This window comes from Neolamprologus brichardi, chromosome 13, assembly GCF_056152115.1.
Source record: "Neolamprologus brichardi isolate AB-2024 chromosome 13, ASM5615211v1, whole genome shotgun sequence".
NCBI classification, from domain to species: domain Eukaryota; kingdom Metazoa; phylum Chordata; class Actinopteri; order Cichliformes; family Cichlidae; genus Neolamprologus; species Neolamprologus brichardi.
The window spans coordinates 3,682,204-3,705,977 of record NC_142116.1 but is presented as its reverse complement, the minus strand read 5'-3'; the positions used below and the strand labels follow the sequence as shown (position 1 = coordinate 3,705,977).

The window sequence follows — 23,774 nt, the reverse complement described above, 5'->3', positions numbered from 1 at the left end:
TAGATATGGTTCCCTGTGGTACGTGCAGAAAACCACTCAAACATGTAGTCTCATGGGTATACACAAAGATGACATTTAATAATTTGCAAAATGAGGCAGATCAAGAGTGCTGTAATGTAGTCAGCCTCCCGTAATAAACTTAAACTACAATCAAATTGAGTTTTTTAAATATGAAACCTCATTAGATGACAGATAAACCCTGAAGTTGTGCAACCACGACTGCTGCTGCTACTGTTTTCACAGTGTTTTAACATCACAAACTGAAAACACTCTTACTTTATCTCTAGAAAACATCATGCATGATCAAACACACACACACACACAACTCTATTTCATTACCCAGAATGGCCCAATTGGGATGAGCTCTCCTGTTTCTACTGGGATCCTGAAGTTCCGTGGAGGAAGGGCTCCCTCTGCCCAGAGCAGGCTCTCTGCCCTGGGAAAACCTGCCCTGGGTGCCCCCCCTGCCCAGAGCCGAAGTGGCAGAGGTGCTCCAAGGTTCCCCACCCTCTGTAAGAGATGTGCTTCATTCAGGACCACCAATCAACATCCATCAGGGTTCACAAAGGTCACAGGGAGGTCGAGATGATAAAAGGGAAGCTTACGGATCAAAGGGAAAAGGAGAACAAGAACCAGAAGTGAGCATTCACATCATTCAGGGTGTTTTCTAGGTAGGAAGAAGGAGCACAAAGGAGCCAGGCGTCTTGTGATGCTAGGTTTTACAAAAGGAAGAAGTCTAGGATAGCTTAGTGTGCTACAGAAGAGAATAAGGAAAGAGGAACTGTAGCCTGTCGCATCACTGAGGGAGTATAGTTCTTATCTGCAGGCAACAGAAAGAAGAAGCTCTTTAATCAAGGTAATCACAGCTGGTCCAGATGCTGCTCTGTACCTGCTCAGAGGGATCGCAGCAAGCTCTATGTGACTAAGGAACAATTGGCTGGTTTTTACCCAGACTACCAATCGACACAGTGCACAGTTGTGTTGGTGGGGATCACTCTCTGGCTAACTAAATGAAGAGGTGTGCATGAAACCAAATAAAATCAAACAATCACACTAGCCTGACAATTAAACAAGTCAAGAAAGGAAGAATCTGCCGCTGCCTGGAAAATTGGGGGCACGCAGTTCTGGAGTTTTTGTTAGAGGAACGGTTGTGGATGAAACAAATGCAAATTTATGTATCAATGCCCTCATTTAACATCATGGAGAGCAAAGACTCAGACAGAACAAGAGCTCAGCTGGATGCTTGTCTCTGTGTGTATGGGTGCCAGCGGGTGCATGCATTCCCCAACATTTGTGTGCATGTGTGTGTGTGTGTGTGCGTGGGGGGTGCACTCTCAGTTCTTGGTTATGTGTGTCTGTTTAAGGCTGTGTTTGCTTTTCAGGGATGCTGCTGTTCTGTGATCAAAAGGAGAAGCACGAAGGGAGAAAGGAGAGAAAAAAGGGGCAAAGCTATTATTCCCCAAAGACAGCAGTTTGTTAGTTGGAGACACAGCTTTAATCAGACGCGCTGTGGCTGTTGACAAACACGATCACAGGGGGGGAGTGTAAATTCCTTTTCCAATCCACAAAATGACCAGTGGGGAAATGAAAACGTGTACAGAGCATGGAAAGGAAATTTGTCCTGCCGTGCTACTCTGGAGCAAAAAGTTTAGTAGAAATAGAGACTTTAGACTATTGAGAAAAGATATCGCTACACTACAGGTTTCACAGCGAGCTGAGAAGATGTGCATGATCACTAGAGGTGGGAATCACCATACATCCCACGATACAATATTATCACAATACTTAACGCACAATACAATATTATTGCAATTTTTTAAAAATATTTTGCGATATTCAGATTCTGTACATAAAGGTAAACTTTATCAATATTCATTTTCTCTAATATCAAAGTCTCACACTCAGTCTTTCTCTCATTTCAGTTTTATTGTTGACAAACTGAACGGTTTGTATTACAGTCTAGTCCAACTTAACTGAATCAACCATCTGGTACAATTATAGCTATTCTGAACTATGCAGTTTATGAAAACTATGCAGCCCCTTCAGCAACTGAAGAATTTGAAAGTAAATTAAAACAAAATATAATTTTACATTAAATAAAAAAGTTTTAAACTTAATTAAAATAAAACATGTCTTAAATTAAAATAAGTAAACTGTCATGTTTATTGCTGCCAAAAAAAAGTTAAACACATTTGGACAGTGAAGGAATGTCAGGATTCTTGCTCAGAAAAAGGATCAACATGCTCTGAAGTCAGAGCACAAAAACCTTTTTTGTAACAAAATATCGATTTCTGCTGTCCCTGTATCGATACATTATTAGCAAACAAAATATCACGATACTACACAGTATCGATTTTTTCCCCCACCCCTAATGATCACCACAACCAGCTTACTACTAATAAGTGTAACTACTGCAAGATGCAAATAGAATAAGATGACAATGATACTCAGGATTTGAAAAACAAAAACGTAGGACCGTGACTTTTAATGAGTTTGCAAATTAAACATCTCCATCAACTGTTGGACTGGTTTTGGAGAAAACACATACATACAGTGCAAATACTAAAGTAGCACCGTTGGTTTTGTATAGTACAGCGTGATGCTGCCCTCGCTCAAAGATAAAAACAAAGAAAAGTCACCGCATAATTACTAAAATAATTCCTAAAAGCCATTCTTGGATTTAAACGAGTCCATAAGAGGTCAAACATTGCAAAGATTTCGAGCAATGGAAGCAGAATAACTTTAGAAATCCACTCCTATAAAAGAATGAAATGGTATAGCTCATTGCAGTCCCATTTGCTTTGGGAGAGTATGAAATTCCATTAAGACACACCGACACAAGTGGAAGCCCTGACGGCTGGAGCCGAGGCGAGTTAATCCTGCGAGTTGACTGTGTGCAGCTGAGGGCTTAGAGCAGCAGCTTAACACAAGGCCGCAGCTTTGGCACACCTGCCAGTGGTCAGTCACGCCTCGGCCAGCTGAGCGAAACACAATGTGATTATAACACATCATTATTAACGACACTGTATTAAATCGATTTTATCCTGAACGGTTTAAAACGTTGTTTAAATGTATTTGAGCACGGTGAGTGACGCAATATTAAAAGTAGGAGCAGGCAACTCTGTGAGCGCTGATTTGGGGACACGTTTAGGTTGAAATTGGCTTAAATTTTGGAAGAGTTTTAAAAGTATTTAAATGACTATAAGTCAAAATAAGCCAAACTATGAGAGGTATCTGACTCCTCTATGAAAAAGAATCGAACTACACTCATTGAGCGTTGGGTTGGGTAATTAATCACATTTGTAAAAATGAATAATTTTTGCATTATTTTGCTAAAGAGTCTGTTTCATAATGAAGAGCACAGCGTTCCTTTACAACAGCGGGCTCTGTAAATCCCGAACTTACTAATTCTTTAGTTCAAGAGCCAAATTGGGACAGAGAAGACCAAGTCTTCCACAACGGATACACAAATACCCAAGTGAAATTTGAAAAGTGGAGAACTTTTCTAAATCCTTAGGCATGTAATATTGGGTTCAGAGAAATATATGCAATTTACACTTCAGGCAAGCAACATCTGCTCAAGTTTATTTTAACGTGTACTGTTATACGAGGCTAAAAAGGCTGCATAAAAGTCTTTCAAACCCCCCCACGCAACTCTTTCTTGAAAACTGATCTTTCCCAACTTGTGCAGTTTAAGCTATATTTTTGCAGTGCAATCTTTGCTCGACTGGATGTGCACACATAGCCGTGTATAACAATCAGCGTAGGTGTCTGCTGCTGTGTATGTGAAAAGTTAATTGTCCATATTTGCATGCAGTATAAAGCAGCGGCGGGAGGCAGACCTGGCACATGCTCCCACCCACTGATTTGAGCTGTCAACCACGTTTATTAACTATGATGAATCACCCCTCCACCTCACATCCAATCAAAGACCTCTCAGAGGGACTCAAATCTGGTCACCTTTAACTAAATGATTTTCTTGGCCCATGGTGCGGCAGCCAGCGATTGGACTGGCAACCTGATAATATGGCTGCTGTTAGAATTATTCTGCCAACAGCCCACAGCTGGATCAGTCATTTTTGAAACAGTGTGGTGAATTAAGTGGCCAGCTGACATGCCGCTGCACGGTTAGGACATTTTTTTAAAAAGCTTGCTTGGCATGTTAAAGCAAAAAAATAAAGAGCTCTACATACTTGGAATATAAAGGTGTTCTCTTGACCTTGCCTTGAGGATTAAATCTGTACTGGGTTTCATCTCTGCTGCATAATATAGTACATTTTACCATATGAGCTGACAGGTACCACTGAATCAGAATAATCTTTCTTCCACAATGTAGAGGGATTTTCCGTGAGTCTTGCTTTTTCTCCCAAACCTCCCAAAATTCATCTATTTTTAACTAAACATGTATTTGCACATGTTATACTAAAAATGTCAGCAGCACAGGGAAGAGACAAGGTCAATGAAAACACAAACCCCCAACTGACCAAGTGCTTCTCCCAGATCAGAAAAGTAGACCTCGGCGTGGAACTGTACACCTCGAACGTCACTGAAGGATAAAACCTTTGATACGGGCCTGAACGGAAGAGCTGGGGCAGCAAAGACAGAGGGAACTGCACAAAAGGAGAGCGATCAATAGATTCTTGTAGACACGGCCTCAAGTTTCCAATCCAACACAACGCTGTATTGATTAGACTTCAAGGAACAGGGATCAGAATGTCAGCAGTGGATTTGGGAGTCTTTAAAAAAAAAACTACTGCGCAGAGGATGGAACAATAGTATATAATGAGGCACTTGCTTATGCACTGCAAACTAATAACATACTAGACCTGCAAGATAGTAGCACAAGAAGGTGCACCAGAAACATGCCATGTCGGTGTAATACAGAGGGTTTTAAAAAGTACCAAGGACAGCAAAGGTCTTCCACTACATGCATCAGAGAACCAAACAAGGGAAGTTATTTTCTGCAAATATTAGAAGCACTGGATAGCCACTGTGCAGAGAAAGAGGAAACCATCATCATCAAAGCAAACAAACAGAAGCTGTAAGGTAATTGGAGTAACTGTTGTCTAAAGACAAATGCTGTCTAAAAAGTTAATATTATAAACATATGCTGAAATGTTATCATCAGTATCTCACTAATAACTTGTTCTAAGCTTTCCCATTAATCCCCATGTCATGCTGAGGTAAATGGCTAAAATAATTAGAAGTAGAGATTTTTTATGTCCGATACCGATATCATAAATTTGGATATTGGCCGATACCGATATGAATCCGATATAGTGTGTTTTAATCAATAAAACTGTTTTTTTAATATCTTGCTGCATTTTGTATAAGTTCATACTCAAGTTTAAAAACAAAACAAAACACTAAAGCTATTCTGTTATACCTGTATGCAAAACATACACTGCACCCAAAATATTTCATAGTTCAGCAATACTGATCAATCTAATAAACTCAAACCTGCACCATCCTCCCTATTCTGGTATTTTAAAGAGTAAGCAACCTAACTAATAAGGTTGCAAACTCCCAGCAAAAATAAATAAATAAATAAAAATAATAATAATAAAAATAATAATAATAATTAAAAAAAAAAATAATAATAATAATAATAGGGATCCACCCTCCACCTCATTATGCTTAATCGACGTAATCAACTTTAATTTGATGCAGTGTGAAAAAAATGCCCAGAAATAAATTATTTTTCAAGAATAATTAAATAGATTCAACATCTTTCTTCAACAGAATTGCAGACTGCACAGATGGTATCTTCCCAAAGGAAAAAGTACTATAGCTTACTAGGGTATATTAGACTTAAAAGTTACCATATACAGTAATTCACTTCTATACATTTTACATCAGATTAAAACTTTGGGTGTAAGATTCAGATAATTATTCATTAAAAGCTAGACATTTTAAATGAGAACAAGAAAGAAAAGTATGTCTTTGTGCCCCCTTTTCCCTGTTCATGCCCTATCGGCCCCCCTGGCTAAACTTTGCTAGATCCGCCCCTGCACAGTTACCAGCCGTCAGCTACATAGAAAAAGATCCTGGTGTAGAAAGTAATATTACATAAATTCTAACAACAAATTATCAAGGTTAATAGTGCTGCTGTTGTTCAGCCGCTGGTTTCCTCTTTCTGGCACGAAGTGGGCGATAAACAAACAAGAGAGACGGACTCGCGACAGAAAAGCCGATCAGCTGATCATTAATCAGTTTCATGAGTAACAGCAGGAGAGAGAGAGAGAGAGAGAGGCAGTCGCTCCATATATCGGTTGTTAAGCTTAACGCGGGAATGCTTTACAAACATTCAGAGATGAACTTACACACTTGCTTTACTTCTCTCTGGGATAACTTTCTCGGAGATGAAATGCCGGTGTTGTGCCAAAAAGTGATTGTCTGCCAAAAACTGATTTCCAATGTTTCTGTGTACTTTTTATGTGTAATATCTTTACGTATGTTCGTAAATAGACTTCGGTGAACAGGGTTTACAAAGGGGTTATATAGAGAATTAAAAAATTATCCGTTTTTCAAGTATCTTTACAACTCTGTGCTATTTTACTTACATTATAACCAATCCGCTCCTTTATCCCCACTTAAAATATTTTTACAGAACTATTGTAATATTTGAGCCATTTCTGCTGTCCTCTTGGCCCACTTACTCTTACAAAAGACATTTTTAATGTTAATGAGATTTTTTTAACTGCATAAATAAAGGTTATATAAAAGTCACTGCCAAAAACTGATTGCGGCTTCTACCTTGTTACAAGAATGTTGTTTGTGGCTCAAGATGACTTTATGTCATCCATGAGGGATGCATTTGACATCTGTTTCATATATTATAGCCCAACAAGTTACTTATAGCAGTTTAAATACGAGCAATCAGTTTTTGGCAAATACCGGAAATCAGTTTTTGGCAGACGATCACTTTTTGGCACAACACCGGTTTGGTAGCGAAGCTCCAAATACTCAACCAGACCGCTGACACTGACGCTGGCACGCCTCTATCACGTAATGCACACTGCTCCGACGTGCTACGGTTCTGAGCCAAGTTACGCCGTGTCACAAGTTTTGTGAGGTGCTTTGCTAGATCCGCCCCTGCACAGTTACCAGCCGTCAGCTGCATAGAAAAAGATCCTGGTGTAGAAAGTAATATTAAATAAATTACTAACAACAGCTTATCAAGCTTAAACGTGCTGCTGTTATTCAGCCGCTGGTTTCCTCTTTCTGGCACGAAGTGGGCGATAAACAAACAAGAGAGACGGACTCGCGACAGAAAAGCCGATCAGCTGATCATTAATCAGTTTTACGAGTAACAGCAGGAGAGAGAGAGAGAGAGAGAGAGGCCGTCGCTCCATATATCGGATGTTAAGCTTAACGCGGGAATGCTTTACAAACATTCAGAGATGAACTTACACTTGAACTTACACTTGCTTTACTTCTCTCTGGGATAACTTTCTCGGAGATGAAATGCCGGTTTGGTAGCGAAGCTCCAAATACTCAACCAGACAGCTGACAGGTCTGGCACGCCACAGCCGCTCTATCACGTGATGCACACTGCTCCGACGTGCTACGGTTATGAGCCGAGTTACGCCGTGTCGCAAGTTTTGTGAGGTGCTTTTTTGATATTTAATGGATCGGATTACATTTTTTATTTCTCTCCGATATCCGATCCAGTAATTTAGGTCAGTATCGGACTGATACCGATACGTAATATCGGATCGGTCCATCTCTAATTAGAAGCATAATAACACCTTTTAGACCAAAAGAACACCTCATTGTATTTTAGAGATAAATGTAAATACAGCACTGATAACACATCCAAACTGAAATAAAGCTACACTTTAGCTGTTTTACAGACATGCCAGCTTTGCTAGGATTCTGCTAAGGCATGCTGATTGGTCTTTAAGCATTTACAAGACATACTTTCTTCATGGCACCCATTTAAAAACAGTAACTAGACAGAAACACTGCAGTTAAACTAAACCAGAAACTTAAATGCGTGTTTAAAAAGCATCTGGTTGTGGTAACTGAAGACAGCTGCTATAAGGAGGATGCCCGAAAACAAAGTGGCAGATGTTGTAAAGTGGTGTTGCTATGACATTGTAACCATAAAATATCTTGACCTTTTCAATCCAAAAGCATGATTGACATTGCTGAAAAAAAAGAAAAAGAAAAGAAAATGTTAATGCTATTAAATTTACATTTGGGGGGCTGCAATTCCATATGGCCCCCTTCACTCTGGGATATGACAAAGTGCACCGTACTAAACATCATATCCGTAGAGCACGCTATTATCTGACACTAACTGGTACTAAAAAATTATTATCACCTAGAAGCTCCCTTGTAACATTAGCGATATAGTGTCGTCTTTGCTACCACCAACAGACACACAACTTCCTCATTAACAGCTGAAGCAGTCGACTTTCATGTCACTAATCAACCCGTCAGGAGGAATTTTGAGACTTCAGCAGAGCTCTCTTATTTGAACAGCACTGAAGTTTGAACATTTATCAAAAATGTTAATCTAGCCATTAGCTGCTTAATTATTAGCAATTACCACACAGACACAAAGCCAGCCTCAGGGAGTCGCAAGCTAGCATAATTCATAGTGGCAGCACCAAGTTAAAACATGGATCTGTTCCCTGTGGAGTAGGAGCAGCTAAAAGTACCTTTATCTGCTAGCCACATTAGCTGTACTAACACAGATGATAATGGCCTTCCTATCTATAATAGTTGGTGTTAATTTAACAGGATAGCACAATTATTTGTGTCTTAAACATGTTAAGTTTTATTTAAACCCAATAACTTTTGTTAACCCTGGCTTTAGGCCTTGTGTTTTTTTAAGCTAACCCTCAAACTCAAAAACCCAGCTCCTGGTGAATCCAATGCATCTCCTGGTGTTTGTTCAATGCAATGCCTATGAGCATAATCTAGCCAGCAGTTACATATTCCTAAATGTAACTGTGAAAACAATTTAGGCAAATAAATTTGCTGCAAAGGTAGAGCAACCCCCTTTCTAGGAAGCCTGAATGATAACAGCTCCAGGCATGTGAGTCATTCTAGCTTACAAAGTAAAAGTCATTTTCTGGGAAATGATGGAAAGGGTTTTTAGGAATACTGATGAGGTCAGAAGTGCATGACTGTGATACCTAAACTAAAGCAGGAAACTCATGACTTCATCAGCTGCTCTGTGTGTTCCTAGAAAAACACATGACCTCCTCTTAGCTGGCATGAGGACTGAATAGTGATGGACAGATGTTTCTTTATGTCATGAATCTTTACTCTCAACATGTGTGATTCCTTGGCCTTGTTTTTCTTGTGAAACACATCAGCTATGGAGGGCTTCTTTGGACATTTTGTAATAATTTAAGGCTGTCTTAAGGGATTTTGGACATTTAACAGTTATAACTGCTCAAGGTAGCAACCTATTTTACCTGTCTGCACTATAGAAACTGGGTAGTTGTTGGGTCTCTGCTGTTAGGATCTTGTTAGCTCATACTACAGGGTGGGCCATTTATATGGATACACCGTAATAACATGGGAACGGTTGGTGATATTAAAGTCCTGTTTGTGGCACATTAGTATATGTGAGGGGGCAAACCCCTCAAGATGGGTGGTGACCATGGTGGCCATTTAGAAGTCGGCCATCTTGGATACAACTTTTGTGTTTTCAATAGGAAGAGGGCCATGTGACACATCAAACTTATTGGTAATGTCACAAGAAAAACAATGGTGTGCTTGGTTTCAACGTAACTTTATTCTTTCATGAGTTATTACTCACATATACTAATGTGCCACAAACAGGACTTTAATATCACCAACCATTCCCATGTTATTACGGTGTATCCATATAAATGGCCTACCCTGTACTTTCTTAGCATTAAAGGAGCTGTAGTTGGGCCAGGTAGTGCACACTGATTGGCAAGCACTGCAGCACCAACAACTGCCAATAAAAAAGTAATAACATATTAGTTACGTTTACAGCAAATCTGGACACGGGCATTAAAAGACAAAACACAGAGAAATACGAGGCCACACTGACTCAGAGTGAAATACTTGCCAGCAAGTCTTTCACAACATAGCAAAGCAATGTAGGAATAAAATGAAGAGGCTCAAACACGATTTCAGGGAAAGCAAATGAGTACAAAATACAGCAAAGGTGTACTTCTAATCACTAGCTGACTATAAAAGCACTTAAGTGTGGATGCAAAAGAAGTAAGGCTTGGAAGGTACGTTGTTTCTAGGGAAGTGCTCTCTCTGAAACTGATCTGAAAAGAGTCTAAAGGGTCCTTTATGGGGTCTGGCCACTAGTACTCCATCTGTTTTAATAACATCAGAAAACCAGTCACAACCAGTGTGTTGGAATGGTCCATCACTAAAAAAAAGAATAAAGAGGAAGTGATAAAGTCCTTTAAAGGAAACTTATGTCCAGAGAAACTCCCAGCTGTAAGTCTATTTGACTGAATAAGCATGAAGCAGGAGGGAAAAAAAATGCGCTCAGTCAACTAAGAAATAAAAAAATCAAGTTACGAGGCAGGATCCTCTCTCATTCGCTCTCTCTAAAATGTTTCTACCTCCTTTAACTCCTCTGCATTTCCTCCCCGAGTTTCTCTTACTCTCTTAAACACACACAGATGCAGGCGTACACGCAAACACAAGCAGGGAACGAGATAGCGATAGGCACTCTTATCTCTAAACATTGGCAGCTCATAATGAGAGTGACTTCCTCTGTAGCCAGTGGTTGAGTGGTGCTGACAGCTTCTCAGCACTGCGTGTCAGCACGGGGGGATTTGAAGCGCCGCCTTAGCTTGACAGCCAGGCCACGCACTTACAGATGTTTTCACGCTCACAACACACACATATGCGCAGACGTCGCAGCGACTACGCTTCAAGGTTGACTTCTGTGGGGAGGAGGACAAGATCTGTTTGAAGTCTTGACACATGGAAGAGACACAATATTGAGCTTTGGTGTATTGGGGCTTATGAGTGGTGAGTGGGTGATGTACAGAGAGCTGCTGTAGCAGCCAACTGAGGGGAGGACTGAGCTTAAGGAGAGAGTTTAAGCCAAGCAGACATCAATACACGGCGACAGGGAATAAATTCATTACAAGCCAGAGACCACACTTTCTGATTACTGCAGAGCCGCCTGTAGAAAATTTGGAACATGCACAGGTTGGAGATAAATACCTTCAACACCTCGGGTGAATTTAAGCAACACTTCTCGATGCCCTTGACATTTAAGTATAGGAAAACACGCAGAGAAAGGTTTAAAGAATGTAAACATTCTGTCATGCTATACTGCATTTATTAAAAACTGAGCTGTTTATTTTAAACTTTTGAAGCAGTGGTTTAAGATAAGTGCTGCCAAGCCGAACACAATATTATCACCTCAGAACTGTCAAATGTGAAAGGTCAGTCTGCAGGCCAACGTGACCACGATAGTTGTGTAAACTCATCTTTATTCATAGGTTTCACGTCCTGGAATCTATGACGCTCTTATCCGTTTCCCACCGCTGCCACCCTATCATTTAAGCAGTGCAAGTTGTTTTTACATTAAGTCACCTTTGGCTGCTGGCCTGACAGTCGATTAAGGTGTCACTTTCTGCCCAGTGCAATGTTTCTCTCACCTCTCATCATGCTGGTGTTATATGATAATTGTCTCACACAATAATAACAGTCTTATCGGCAAACAGAGGGATCATGCGGTTTAATCTTTGTGGCGTCACGTCAAAATATATATATTTTTAGATAGGAAACAAATAGTGAAGTTCATGGGGAGACCTGGGAATTTAATACGCACCAATCAACCACAACATTTATACAATCTAATATTTTGTGGTTCCTCCATTATGCTTATGAGGCCTCTAAAGGTGTTCTTTCATTTCACCCAATCAGACATTAGGCAGATCTAAGTCCTCACCAGAGATAGGCAGTAACATGTTACTTGTAACGCGTTACTGTAATCCGATTACTTTTTTCAAGTAACGAGTAAAGTAAGGGATTACTATTGCAAAAACGGTAATTAGATTACCGTTACTTTCCCGTAGGAACGCTGCGTTATTGCGTTACTAAAACCGTGATGTATTTTGCGAGAACGTCTCATGACAGTGACGTAAGCGAGTGCGACGTTAGTGACAACAGCTGTGTGCAGATCAACAATGGATCATATATCGAGTGCAGAGAGAGTATGAGCGTGCAGCGTTTAAAGCGTGGAAGTACTGACCTTACTTTGAGTTTGATTCCATAAAAAGTGACAAAAACATTAGTGTCCGTTGTGCGTGGGAAGAAAACTTCTTTTTACAGCGAAAAAAAACCCTAAACTTCCGAGCAAGCACCGAGTAGCTACGACGTAATGGGAAACTCACAGAGAAACTCGCGGATTCTTCCACTGACCGCGGCACACCTGCACCAGGATAAACCTCCGCCTACTCTACTCCTGCTTTACAGGTGAAAATAGAGCAACAGGACTGCTAGTCTTTGATGTTATTTATTTTCTGCTGTGTTTTACTTGCATCTATTTGAAAGACTGAGTGTAAACACACACAAAAAAAAATATTTTATGTGCTGGAATGTGCAGAAAATAGGCTTAAATATTAAACAAATTTCTTCCAGTCAGAGAATGGTGCATATAATTAAATTTTTGCTTGATGCATAAAGTTAAAAGATTAAAACTAACAAAACAAGTTTTAAAAAGAGACTTTTCCATTTGATTACATTTTGTATGGATTATGCAGAAAAAGTAGAATTGGGCTGAAAGATCTATCGCTTTATCACCTATTCAGGTTGTAAATCGTGTTTTTAAAAAGTAACTAAGTAATTAATTACTTTTGAAAATAAGTAATCAGTAAAGTAACGGGATTACTTTTTTGGGGAAGTAATCAGTAATTAGTTACTGATTACTTTTTTCAAGTAACTTGACCAACACTGGTCCTCACACCTGCTGGGCGAGGCTTTCATGGACAAGACTTGCTCAGTTTTGCCAGGTGTCACTGCCTCCCTGACTGCCAGTCCAAGTGGACACCTGACACCTCAGTCTCTTCGTGCTGCTGTGTAAACAGAAGAGACGTAAGTAGACAATAGCTGCCAGCGGTGCCAGCCAGCCTCTCCTGGTACTGCCCCCTGAACCCTATGCTCCATCCCTCCCCTGCAGCAAAGACGAAACTACACCCTGCCACTACAATTATTCATATTTTTTGAATAATATATAATATAAAATGTTTTTCAAGTTCTTTCTCTCGTGTTTTATTATCTGACTCGCTAGCAGCTTATTGTTGTGGCAATTGTCTGTATCAGCTACACTCCAGCAGTCCAGCTGAATCCAACTTGACAATGTTGGACTGCAGCTGCTGGTCGTAGTCCTTCTGCTGTCCTGGAAAGCTGCTGTGTGCTGGAGGCGACTCTAACCAGAACCTGAAGCAGATGGAGGACTGGCTCATGCCGGACCAACTCCACAGAGCAAAAGAACGACTACCGCCATCAGCTACACATCACAATAGTAGTTTTCGTGTCCATTGCAAGGAAAAAAAATGCTGCGGAAAATGTTAATCAGCTATTAATCTGCCACAGTGAAGTAGATAATTAAAATACTTGCAGATAACAAACTGATAGACAGAGCTGATTGATTTAAGACCATTTCCTTTCCTTAGAAATGCATGCACAAATACAAGTGTGCGTATCCTCCAGCTCATATCTAAATCTGTGGGAAACCATCATATTTAGATCAAGGGGATTTGAATGTAAACATCAACACTCTGAACTCTTTCTCATGTTCTCAACCCATTTCTAAATTGCCATCTGGAAATGCCGCTGGCTTGAAATGATGCATGTAGTCAACAGCAATGTTATGGTATGTTTCAAAGCTACATTCACATGAATGCAAGGACCCAGGTCATTACCCAGCGTTGCCCATATTTTATTTTATTTTTGTAATTCTCAGCATTCAGTCTCTTCATTAAAAGACACACAGGAACAGTAGCAAGTTTATGTGTCCATTGCAGGACCTAAAAATCCCTCAACATTAACGTTTTTGCCAGCCTATGGGGAGCAGGCTGATACTGTAGCTTCTATAGTAGCTCTACTATCCAATCAAACTGCACAGATGAGCCGCTGACCGTTCAATTCTCCACCCTTTTCTAATGTTTTGTAAGTACTAACCACTGTGTACAAGAAACACTCAACAAGACCTGCCATCTCAGAGATACTCTGACCCAGCTGTGCAGCCTGCACGACATGGACCGTGTCAGCTTCGACTTCAACATCTGACTGTTTACTTCCTGCCTTATGCTTTATAACCCATCCCTTGGAAAGCACCATTTTAACAAAATAATGAATGTTATTGACCTGTCCGGCTTCATTGTTGCATTTACAGAATGAAATGGTCAAATAACAAGATAATGTGGAAGGCACAAGAACCAGAAGGAGCCACTGAAGAGGAAAAAAGAGAAGCGCCCATGGAAACATGAAAGGTACCTGTAGCAGCAATTGTTCATGAAGATAATAATAAGAACATACCCAGGCTGTGTATTCATCCATTTCCTGGCCACTTTGATTTTCCAGCACCCGGGGCCAAATGGCGTGGCAGTAATTCCAAGTTCACTTGAATCTCAGAATAATATGCTGTGTTTCTGTGTAGCTCTCTCCTGCATGGATCACTGACTCATAAACATGGGCAAGTGGTGAAGAAAAAGGCAGCTATTTCATGTAAAGTCTGCTCTCCGCTTCCTCTAGGCTTAAACGGACTCCTGCCGTGTGACAGAAAATTGCTTTTTTTCCCCTCCTCTCAATGCGACGTCTACCTTTTTTGTTTACTGATTTCCAAAGCCTGTCACTGCAGTTCAAAGAAAGGTTACACGTTAAACTGAATCGAGTATGTATACGTTCGATGCAAAGATAACACATGCAAGACATATCGATGAAAGTATCTGCATCGTCTATATACGTCAAATGAAAACAAGATTTTTAAAATAAGCGGTGGTCTCTGCGGCTTCACAGATAGCAGAAGACATGTAAGCACTTTAATGAAGTAAAACACCAAGTGAATCAGACAGAGTTGCTAAGGAGAGATGGGAAGAAAGGGCTAAAGCAACTGAAAACCTTGATATTTTAAAGAGGAAGGAAACCGATTAGTGCAATTGACGGCCTAATTTAAAGACGGCTCTGCTCTATCCTCACACTTAAGCCTTGTTTCCTTCCACCACACGCAGTGGTTAAATAGTTAAGCACCAGTTTTAAATATTTCATGTGCAGAGATCACATTTAAAAGTTCCAGACTTAAAGCTGTCATCGCTTTGATACAAAAACAAGCATTTAATGGAGCTGCCAACCTACAGCAAGATATGGTAGTGTTGCCAGTCCACAAATGATCTCTAGCAACCTCCAGACAGCAGACAGACATTAATCTGCATATATGAGAGACTACAAAAACAGACAAGAAGGCATTTACTCTTCATTGCTTTTGAGGTCTACTGGAGAATTTCAGTAGGGTCTTTTTCACCCCAATATTTTATCTTTTTTTTTTTCTTCAAAATCTAAACACCAGTGACCACAACAACAGTAGGTGCTCATTTTTTTTCGTACCTCACATTTGATTGTCAGTCACTAGACTGACAAGAAGTAAAAGGACTTCTCAGGTAAAGATCTGAGCTAAAATCACCTAGAAGCACTGTGCATGTAGTATTATTTCATTATTTTGAGAGTACTATCATGTGAATAATATATGTTGGGTGATTTAAATATTTTTAAATGTTTAAAAGCCACTAACTCTCACTCACTATGTATTAACAGACTTCTCTGCATTGAATCATATCCGTTATTAACCTCTGTCTCTCTTCCACAGCATGTCTTTATCCTGTCTTCCTTCTCTCACCCCAACCAATCACAGCAGATGGCCCCGCCCCTCCCTGAGCCTGGTTCTGCCGGAGGTTTCTTCCTGTTAAAAGGGAGTTTTTCCTTCCCACTGTCGCCAAAGTGCTTGCTCATAGGGGGTCATATGATTGTTGGGTTTTTCTCCGTATCTATGAAGCGCCTTGAGGCGACTTTTGTTGTGATTTGGCGCTATATAAATAAAATTGAATTGAATTGAATTAACAGAGATTTGCAGTTACTAACGACTGAGTGAAGCCATGAGGAGGAAAGTGCAATGGTGTTGTGATAAACAGCATCATGCTCTCTGCTTAAACTTCCTGTTAAGCTTTCTTTAATGATTTTTCTCAAAGTCAGTGCACATATACTGCACATTTATGTTGCATAAACTGTGCATCTGCATGGCTAAGACAACACTCTACACGTCTGTCTGATAAAATCAGACTGAGGTTTATGGGAGTGTCACTAGGAACAGGTGTTCAAGGGCGGTGCAGTGTGTGTTTGAGCATCTGTGCATCTGTGCACTGTATGTATGGGTGTCACTAGAGATTAGTGGCTTAAGTCAGAGACACGGGGTCGATTATGGAATTACAGGATCATCGGGGCTGCCTATTGTTCCTATAGCCTGGGATCACTGCCGCGCTGCCTCACTGAGACAAACACGAAGCACATGAACAAGAAGAGAGCCTCCAGAAGCGGAGGGCTCATCACAGATCAGTAACTCGAATCATCTGTACATTACAAACAGATGTCTCAGAACCTGAGTGCATCCTGCAAGAATAGTTTTCTTTTATTCAGTAATTTGTCTCACGAATCAGTAGAAAAGCTGTCCCTAATATTTCGGGATGCAATTGACAAGCAAGAGAAAGAAAATGTGTTCAGTAAGAACTTGAAAGTGATACAAGTCACCAAAGAAACCTGAAAGACTGAGAAATGCATGCTGGGTATTGTGCCGAACCATAATATGGTTCTTTGGAAAGTTCTGGCAGAACGGGATCAAAAATAGCATAATTTAAAAAAATGACATCATATAGTTCTCCTTTCAAAGTCTGTATTTTTTAGCTTTTTTTGTATCCATTAATGTTCTTTGCTCAATTCAACGTGCCACACTGTAGAAGTGAAATATAAAAGGCTGTCTGAGTGATCAAAAACAAGCACTAATCATTTCTGCCTCGATCCTTCTCCTGTCACCTTGCCCTTTAATTTCCTGCAGAAAGCGCACGAGAGGCAGAGTGAGCGCAGGCTTTCTGTTTCTGTGCTCCCTGTCCTCTTAGCCTTATCCTGCTATTCACTGATTAACCCTTACCCCACAGCCTTCTTCTCTCACCCGTTCTTCTCCACTTTGAATCTCCTCTAATGATAATAGGCTATTCTCATTCTAGCGATAACTTCCTGCATTATCCATCTTTCCCGTGCTCATCACCACTGCACATTCACTCGCCATAGAAAGAAGTCATGCTCACCATAACTGCGGCTTAATGACAGACTCGGGCTGATCGGATATTAGAGTAAGAGATATATGCGGACATAAAGAGGTATCTGGTTAAAACTCGACAATTAATCCGGTGCTTCCCAACCAACTGCTCGGGACCTCCCAAGGGGATCCTATGATAAATTGAAAGAGGGTCGTGGGAGCATTGAGGAAATTAAAAACTAAAGATTTATTAACATTATTCAAACTTTTCTTTTCTTTCTTTTCTCTCTTGAGCTTATGAAAATGTGTCAAGTCCAAACAATTGTGATGATAAAAGTAATTCACCTCAAAGCTTGACGTGAGGGGGTCACATTAAGACATTGTTTCAGTTGAAGGAGAGATGTGATGTGAACTATTCAATTATGCAACAGCAATTTTGCATTTTTCACATTTCTGATCTTTCACTAAAAGAAAAGTAAATACAAACTTGTTAGCCTGAAATCATCACAAGAACGAGACCATAAACCTGTCTGTTCTCGCCCCGGGAAACCACAGCTTTGACTGTCTAGGAGTGGCACCTGCCTGTGAAGTGAACTCTGATACCGTGCCGCATGTGTTTCAGCACCGATGGCCTTTTTCGGACTGGCTGGCATACTAAAAACCACAAACATTGAATGTACTTCCTTTTTTTTTTATAAATAGAGAGTAGGAATAGAAATGATTGAGCTTTACACAAACGCTGGCTTTCCATCCAGTATTTCTAAAGAAGATAATTGGTCATGAAGTCGATAACCCAGTCCAAGATTTGGCTTATCTGCATCTTGCCACCCACATTATGATCTCATCATCTGGGAGAAAAGCACTGGTTTAGGGCGAATCAGCCTATTGTGAGATTTGACACAACCCCCCCCCCCCCCCCCCCCCCCCAAAAAAAAAAACCACACAGATGACAGAGGAAACAGAGGAGCCACCTCTCTTTCAAAAGGGGTCACAATATCAGCCTTGTTCTTTGGAAACGTGGAGGCAGAGCATGTCTGTTTGATTCGTCATGGCGCTGATCACCTGCAGAGTAATAATAACAATGTAAGCAGCAACATGATTGCGCCACATACATACGTCAGCCTGTCTAATATCCACGACAGTCTCAACTGTGGGACCACAGAGAGCCTGAGTGGCTGCAAAGAAGGGAATAACATCGCCATCTAGAGGCTCGAGTCAGCATCTTTCCCACACACAGCTCTGAACAGAAAAAAAAATGCTTGTCATGCTCTTCCAAGTTACTCACACACTTCTCAACAAGTGGATTCAAACAGCCACAACGGGAAGCTGCCCGCAAAACCGCAGTGAAATACACCTCAAACAGCAAAGAGGCCCTTCAGCATCGAAAGATTTACCCACTGCTCAATGAGACTCAGAACTATAGCTCCCCATGCAAGGTCACTTCCAGCCAGCATGCAATATTGCTGGGGTGAGAACAGGGGGAGAGAAAGACTGATAGCAGAGATGATGAGGGAGGATAAATACTTGACACACAGATAACCTTCGATGAGAGCATGCACAGCTTGGAGCTTATCTCAACTGAGACAGGTGACAGTGAAACAATGGCAAAATAAATGGCCAGAGATGGAGGAAAAGCCTCCACGGGGTGGAGAATGTTTAAATATTCTTACCTATGATGGGAGCCAGACGGAAAATATCAGACAGGCGGCTGTTCACGGGTTCATATGGAGAGTCTTCTAAGAAATCATTACCTGCGAGAAAGATGACAGCATGTTATAGATACATTTTCAGCCTCCTTCTTGTGTTGTTAATCACCCTTCAACCCATACACTGGCCTGCATGTGACACGGGTTATTTGGGTCAGTCGATATCCACGCTGGCGCACAGCCACATGCTTGATTAGGCAGGTTGGTCAGCTGTGTTGCGCAACTGGAAGTCGACTCGCTGGCGATGAGCTGGATGCAGTTTGGGGACTAAAAGGCCCCCCCTGCTGTGATCGACACTTTGAGATGGCACAGCTAGCGCTAAGGGGCTTCACGCTCTATTACCCTCGAGGGAAGTGATTTGAGAGGTCAGAAGGTATCTGAAGCTCAGTAGGACCACTTCTGTGAACCAAGTCAGGGGGGCAAATTTGTGTTGTGCATGATCACATTGGTTGTGCGCTACTTGTTTTTTTTTTTCTTATGTTTATGGAAGCAGATAAAATGAGACTATAGAACTAGAACGAAAGGAAAGGAGGGCGAGGACTCATTTCGCTTCCGGAGGAGCTGGAAACCAATCATGTCACCCACTTTCAAGACAGATCAGAAGGCTTAAGCTGTTATAGTTGAAAGCCCTGAGGTGGGGCGGGGGGCCGACTGGGTTTGTGACACCCCCAGAAAATTATAATAACAACATTAGATGACAATGAGCTACTTTTTAAATTCTATGATAGACATTTAAACTATAACAACACAAATCTATATTTTAATTAGAAGATGGTTAAATAGTTCTAAACATAAATCTGTAGCTCGGGGTCGTTTATTTTGTACAAGAACACACACAAAAAAAGTTCCACTAAAGTCTTAAGCCAACCTTGTAAACTCTGATACATCCCCCAGTAAATGCGCAGGCAGTTCTTCTCCTTCTTCATGCCCCTTTTACACCGGCAGTTGTACAGCGGGCTCTGTTTGAGCGCGTCAATCGCGCTCCGGCACTCGTCCTTGGCTTCCAGGCCGGCCACCATGCTGAAGTTGCTCTCCTTGCCGCCGGCCACGCACTGCCTCATCGTGCGGTACTTGGTGCTGCACGCCTGCTCCTTCAGACACTGCTCGTTGGCCCGCACGCAGTCCAGCCGGGTGGCCCCGGCACGCAGGTTCTCCTCCGCGTAAGACAACACATCTGAAAAATAAAAGTTTTATCCGTCGCGCGTTTTCTCACTTTCCCAGCAAACACTGGAAGCTTAAGCACTTTTCAAGCTGCTTTAGGGATTAAAATATTACACAAATATGAGCTTTTATTATGAACCACATGTAGGTCGCCACAAAAGAGTACACGGGCTATTTTTTGGAGCCGCTATTTTGGAGCAGTTATGCACATAGTTGCCTAACTGGCACTTTAGTTCAGCTGAAAGTAGAGTATAAATTGCTGTCAGATTCACTGTTGTTTGTTGAGGCACTGACAGCTCCTCAGAGTTTTTTCTTTTTGGAGCAGTTTACTGCACAGTTGCGACCACACTGTACTGCGAGCAGCCGACGCGTCTGCCGGGCGCCTCTTTATTAATAGAGCGCAGAATGTCGCTACTAAATATTTGATGAAACTCTATTATCAATTCGAAGCGAGCAGTTGCTGGTGTGAATCAACTTAAACTTACCTAAAACAGGAAGAAGAACATAAAACACAGCGAGGATCATCGTTTTTCCTCTGCGTGGGAAACAAAACCCCTTGTTGGAACGTAATTTCTTAAGTTGATGCGAATTAACAATCGTTAAATTCCCAGGGTACTTCCACTGTATTGAAATCCATTGAAAAGGTGCAGCACTGCGCGCTCCTCTGTATACAGGACAGATCCGGCTCGCCTCATGCGAGAGATAATTTCCCCTCCAAACAAAGTGTCCAGTCCCGATTTCTGCTCTTTCCTTGACTCAATAGAGGGAGAGAGAGAGGGAGAGAGAGAGAGAGAAGAAGCGCTTCTTTTTTGTCTTTCCCGGGCGGGTTTGTCTTCTCACCGCGAGGAGACAAAGACAAGGGATGAGAGCAGCGGTGGAAAGCGAAAAAACGGGCGAGTGTCCTCCAACTCCAGCTAGTGGGATGCTTGCGTCTGTGCGTCTGAGCGCACACAGCCAACTGGAGTCCCACTGCTGTCTAGCGCATTCAGCAAGGAGGAGAGTGCCAGCTTCCCCCTCGCGCTAAAGTACAGTAATCTGATCATAAATTTACAATGATAGACCTTCCCATCAAAGCACCCCCCCCCCCCCTTTACCACAATCTCAGCACAAAAACTCAATCCTGAACTTTTAGCCCACTTAACTCAATAATGAATCAAATAATGTAGAATATGCTTTAGCGTTATGATCCTTTTGTTTTTAATAAACTTTCCATGATAAGTACTATTAAAATGGGCACTTTTGGTGTATTTTAACTGCTGCTGCGTGCACGTGATTACATTTAAAATAAAGGGAACCGACTTTAACAACCACATGTGAATGTGTGTGTGTGAGTGAGAGGGGGTGTTCACATTTGAGTGTGCATAAGCTGCACTGATGGGGAGAGGGCAGAGGGCATGGCTCCTGTGTATGTTTATGACATGATTAATATAGCAACACGTGTAGATGCTTATATGGCAGGTTTTGCTTTTGTTTGTTTAGATGTGAAGCACCTTTTGAACCTGGAGCGAGAAGGTGGGGCGGATGTATTTCAGCTTTAGTCAATACTCCACACATATCACGCATTTGTGACTCCTCCCAGCTTCATATCGTTTTCATATTATTTGCAAATACCAACATTAGAAGAAAAAAAGTGTTATGCAACAGTAGTTACCAGCTGTGAAGACAGAGGACTGTTGGGTGTTTGCTCATGTCAGAGGTATGATCTAATGTTTTTGATGGCTGACAGCAGCCTGACAGCGCCGAGCTGAGAAAAACCTGCCCTCAGTCTGACACAGAGGAGAGCGGACACTGTCGCCATCTGTTGGTGATTTGAAAGAAAAGTCACTGTGGTGCTTCTGGTGATGAGCAGCTTAATTTATTGTCACATGTATAGAAAGGCAACAAACTGATTATTACAAAAACAGGGATGATGCATCGTGGAACTGCACTCTTCCTGTAACTCATTGATTGCCTGTATGGTATATTTAGGGGCTAATCCACTTGGATAAATACGTATGTCAAGGAGCCGCTCTCTGCATTAACGACTGAGGCTGAATCAATCACGCATCCTGTGCCCACAGCAGTAAATCAACTGCACACATATATAGAGAAGCAAGGAGCAGGTTCATTCACAGATGGGCTGTGAAGCAACTGATTTGAACATCAGTGACTTATCCCTTATTGAAAATAAAGTCCTGGATAGGTTGGTACAGGTCAATCCTGCAGGCTACATTGATATGACACAGGCCAGTATCCATGGATATTATTAAAACGAGAACATGACTGGAAAAGAGACAGAAAATGAGATGAACGGCAGTCTCAGTCCGCACTGTGGGATAATTGTCTGCTTACAATTTGATGACTTTGCTCTTCTAACGTCTCCAAAGGGAAGCTTGCCAGTCAGGGGGGAGGCTCAGGCTGGTGATTTATGAAAAAAGCCCTAATCAATATTTGATATTAATTTTGTAAATGAATGTCAGAATGATGTAGCCCTCCGGTCGTTTAACTGTTTCAAGCAGTAATGTGTTTTATGGCACCGGATCAGAGGCTTTTTCTTTTCTTTTTTTTACGAGAAACCTGGTCAAAGTCTGGAATTGTGTGACAAATGTAGGCAGCAGGTGTAGATGGATTACTCTGAGAAAGCTGACTGCGCCGATACAGCACTTCATAACACTCAACAGTCAGGCTGAGTGGGGACTGATAAATGTCAGTGTACTGCCGGTCACTATAGTTAGGCGGTACTTCTCTAATTTATATTACCAGCAGATACAGGACAAGGATGATGACTCTGAAGAAGGAAAACGTCAATTTAATTGCTGACTTGAAGATTTAACACAGGTTGAGTTGTGATTTATCTGATAAATCCATGAACTATCTACAGTTAACTGAGGCTATATCCAGGACATAAATAATTAGCTGATTGATTGTGTTTTTTTTTATTTGTATTTACTTAGTGAGGATAGGTTAATTGGTAACTCTAAATTTCCCATAGGTGTTAATGCGGGAGTGAATGTGCGAATGGTTGCCTCTGTGAGGGTCCTGCACAGTATCTTAGCTGCTCTTCTGGATGGAGACGTTGGATGTTGTTCCTTGGATCTGTTGGAGCCACTGGCCTAGCTTGGGGGTCACTGCACCTAGCACTCCAATTATCACTGCGACCACTGTTACCTCCACATTTTCTCGAGCTCTTCTCTGAGCCCTTGGTATTTGTCATGTTAATGTTCAGTCTTCCTGATGTTGCTATCATTTGGTATTGCTACATTTATCACTACAGCTGTTTTTCTGCTTGTCCACCACCACAACTATGTTCAGTATGTTAGCTTTTACCAGTTTGTCCATTTGTATGATGATATTTGTGGGTGTTACATACTGTGCAGGGGCCTGTCCTTTCATGATGGTTCCTCCTCTTGGAGGAGCCAGAGGGAACCATCATGACGGGCCCCTGCACAGTATGTAACACCGGCAAATAGAAGAAGTGGCTGATATTGAGAAATCCTACCAAGGGCTGGAAAGACAGCACAGAGGCACTAATCATAGCAGCAATGGAACACGCTCTGAGTATAAGGTCAATAGAGGCTGGTGTCTACAACACCAGGCAAGACCAGATCTAATTTTTCATAAGTATAAGATCATAAAGAATAAGATTGATTTAT

At 41.4% G+C, this 23,774-nt stretch overlaps 1 protein-coding gene across 2 annotated transcripts in view; it reads right to left on the bottom strand.

The window, feature by feature from the left end:
* Window positions 1–21,150, bottom strand: part of gfra1a (gdnf family receptor alpha 1a) — a 125,549-nt gene extending 104,399 nt beyond the window's left edge. Inside the window, exons 1-4 of one of the 2 annotated variants that reach the window (XM_087849986.1) lie at window positions 20,628–21,150; window positions 19,850–20,155; window positions 18,946–19,026; window positions 340–510 (exon numbers count right to left, since the gene is read on the bottom strand). In XM_087849986.1, coding sequence (XP_087706112.1) covers window positions 340–510; window positions 18,946–19,026; window positions 19,850–20,155; window positions 20,628–20,667 — 598 coding nt within the window. In that variant the 5' untranslated portion in view covers window positions 20,668–21,150. The remainder of the gene's footprint in view (window positions 1–339; window positions 511–18,945; window positions 19,027–19,849; window positions 20,156–20,627) is intronic. The other variant, XM_087849985.1, reaches the window with a different exon arrangement.
* Between the last annotated feature and the right edge of the window lie 2,624 nt (window positions 21,151–23,774).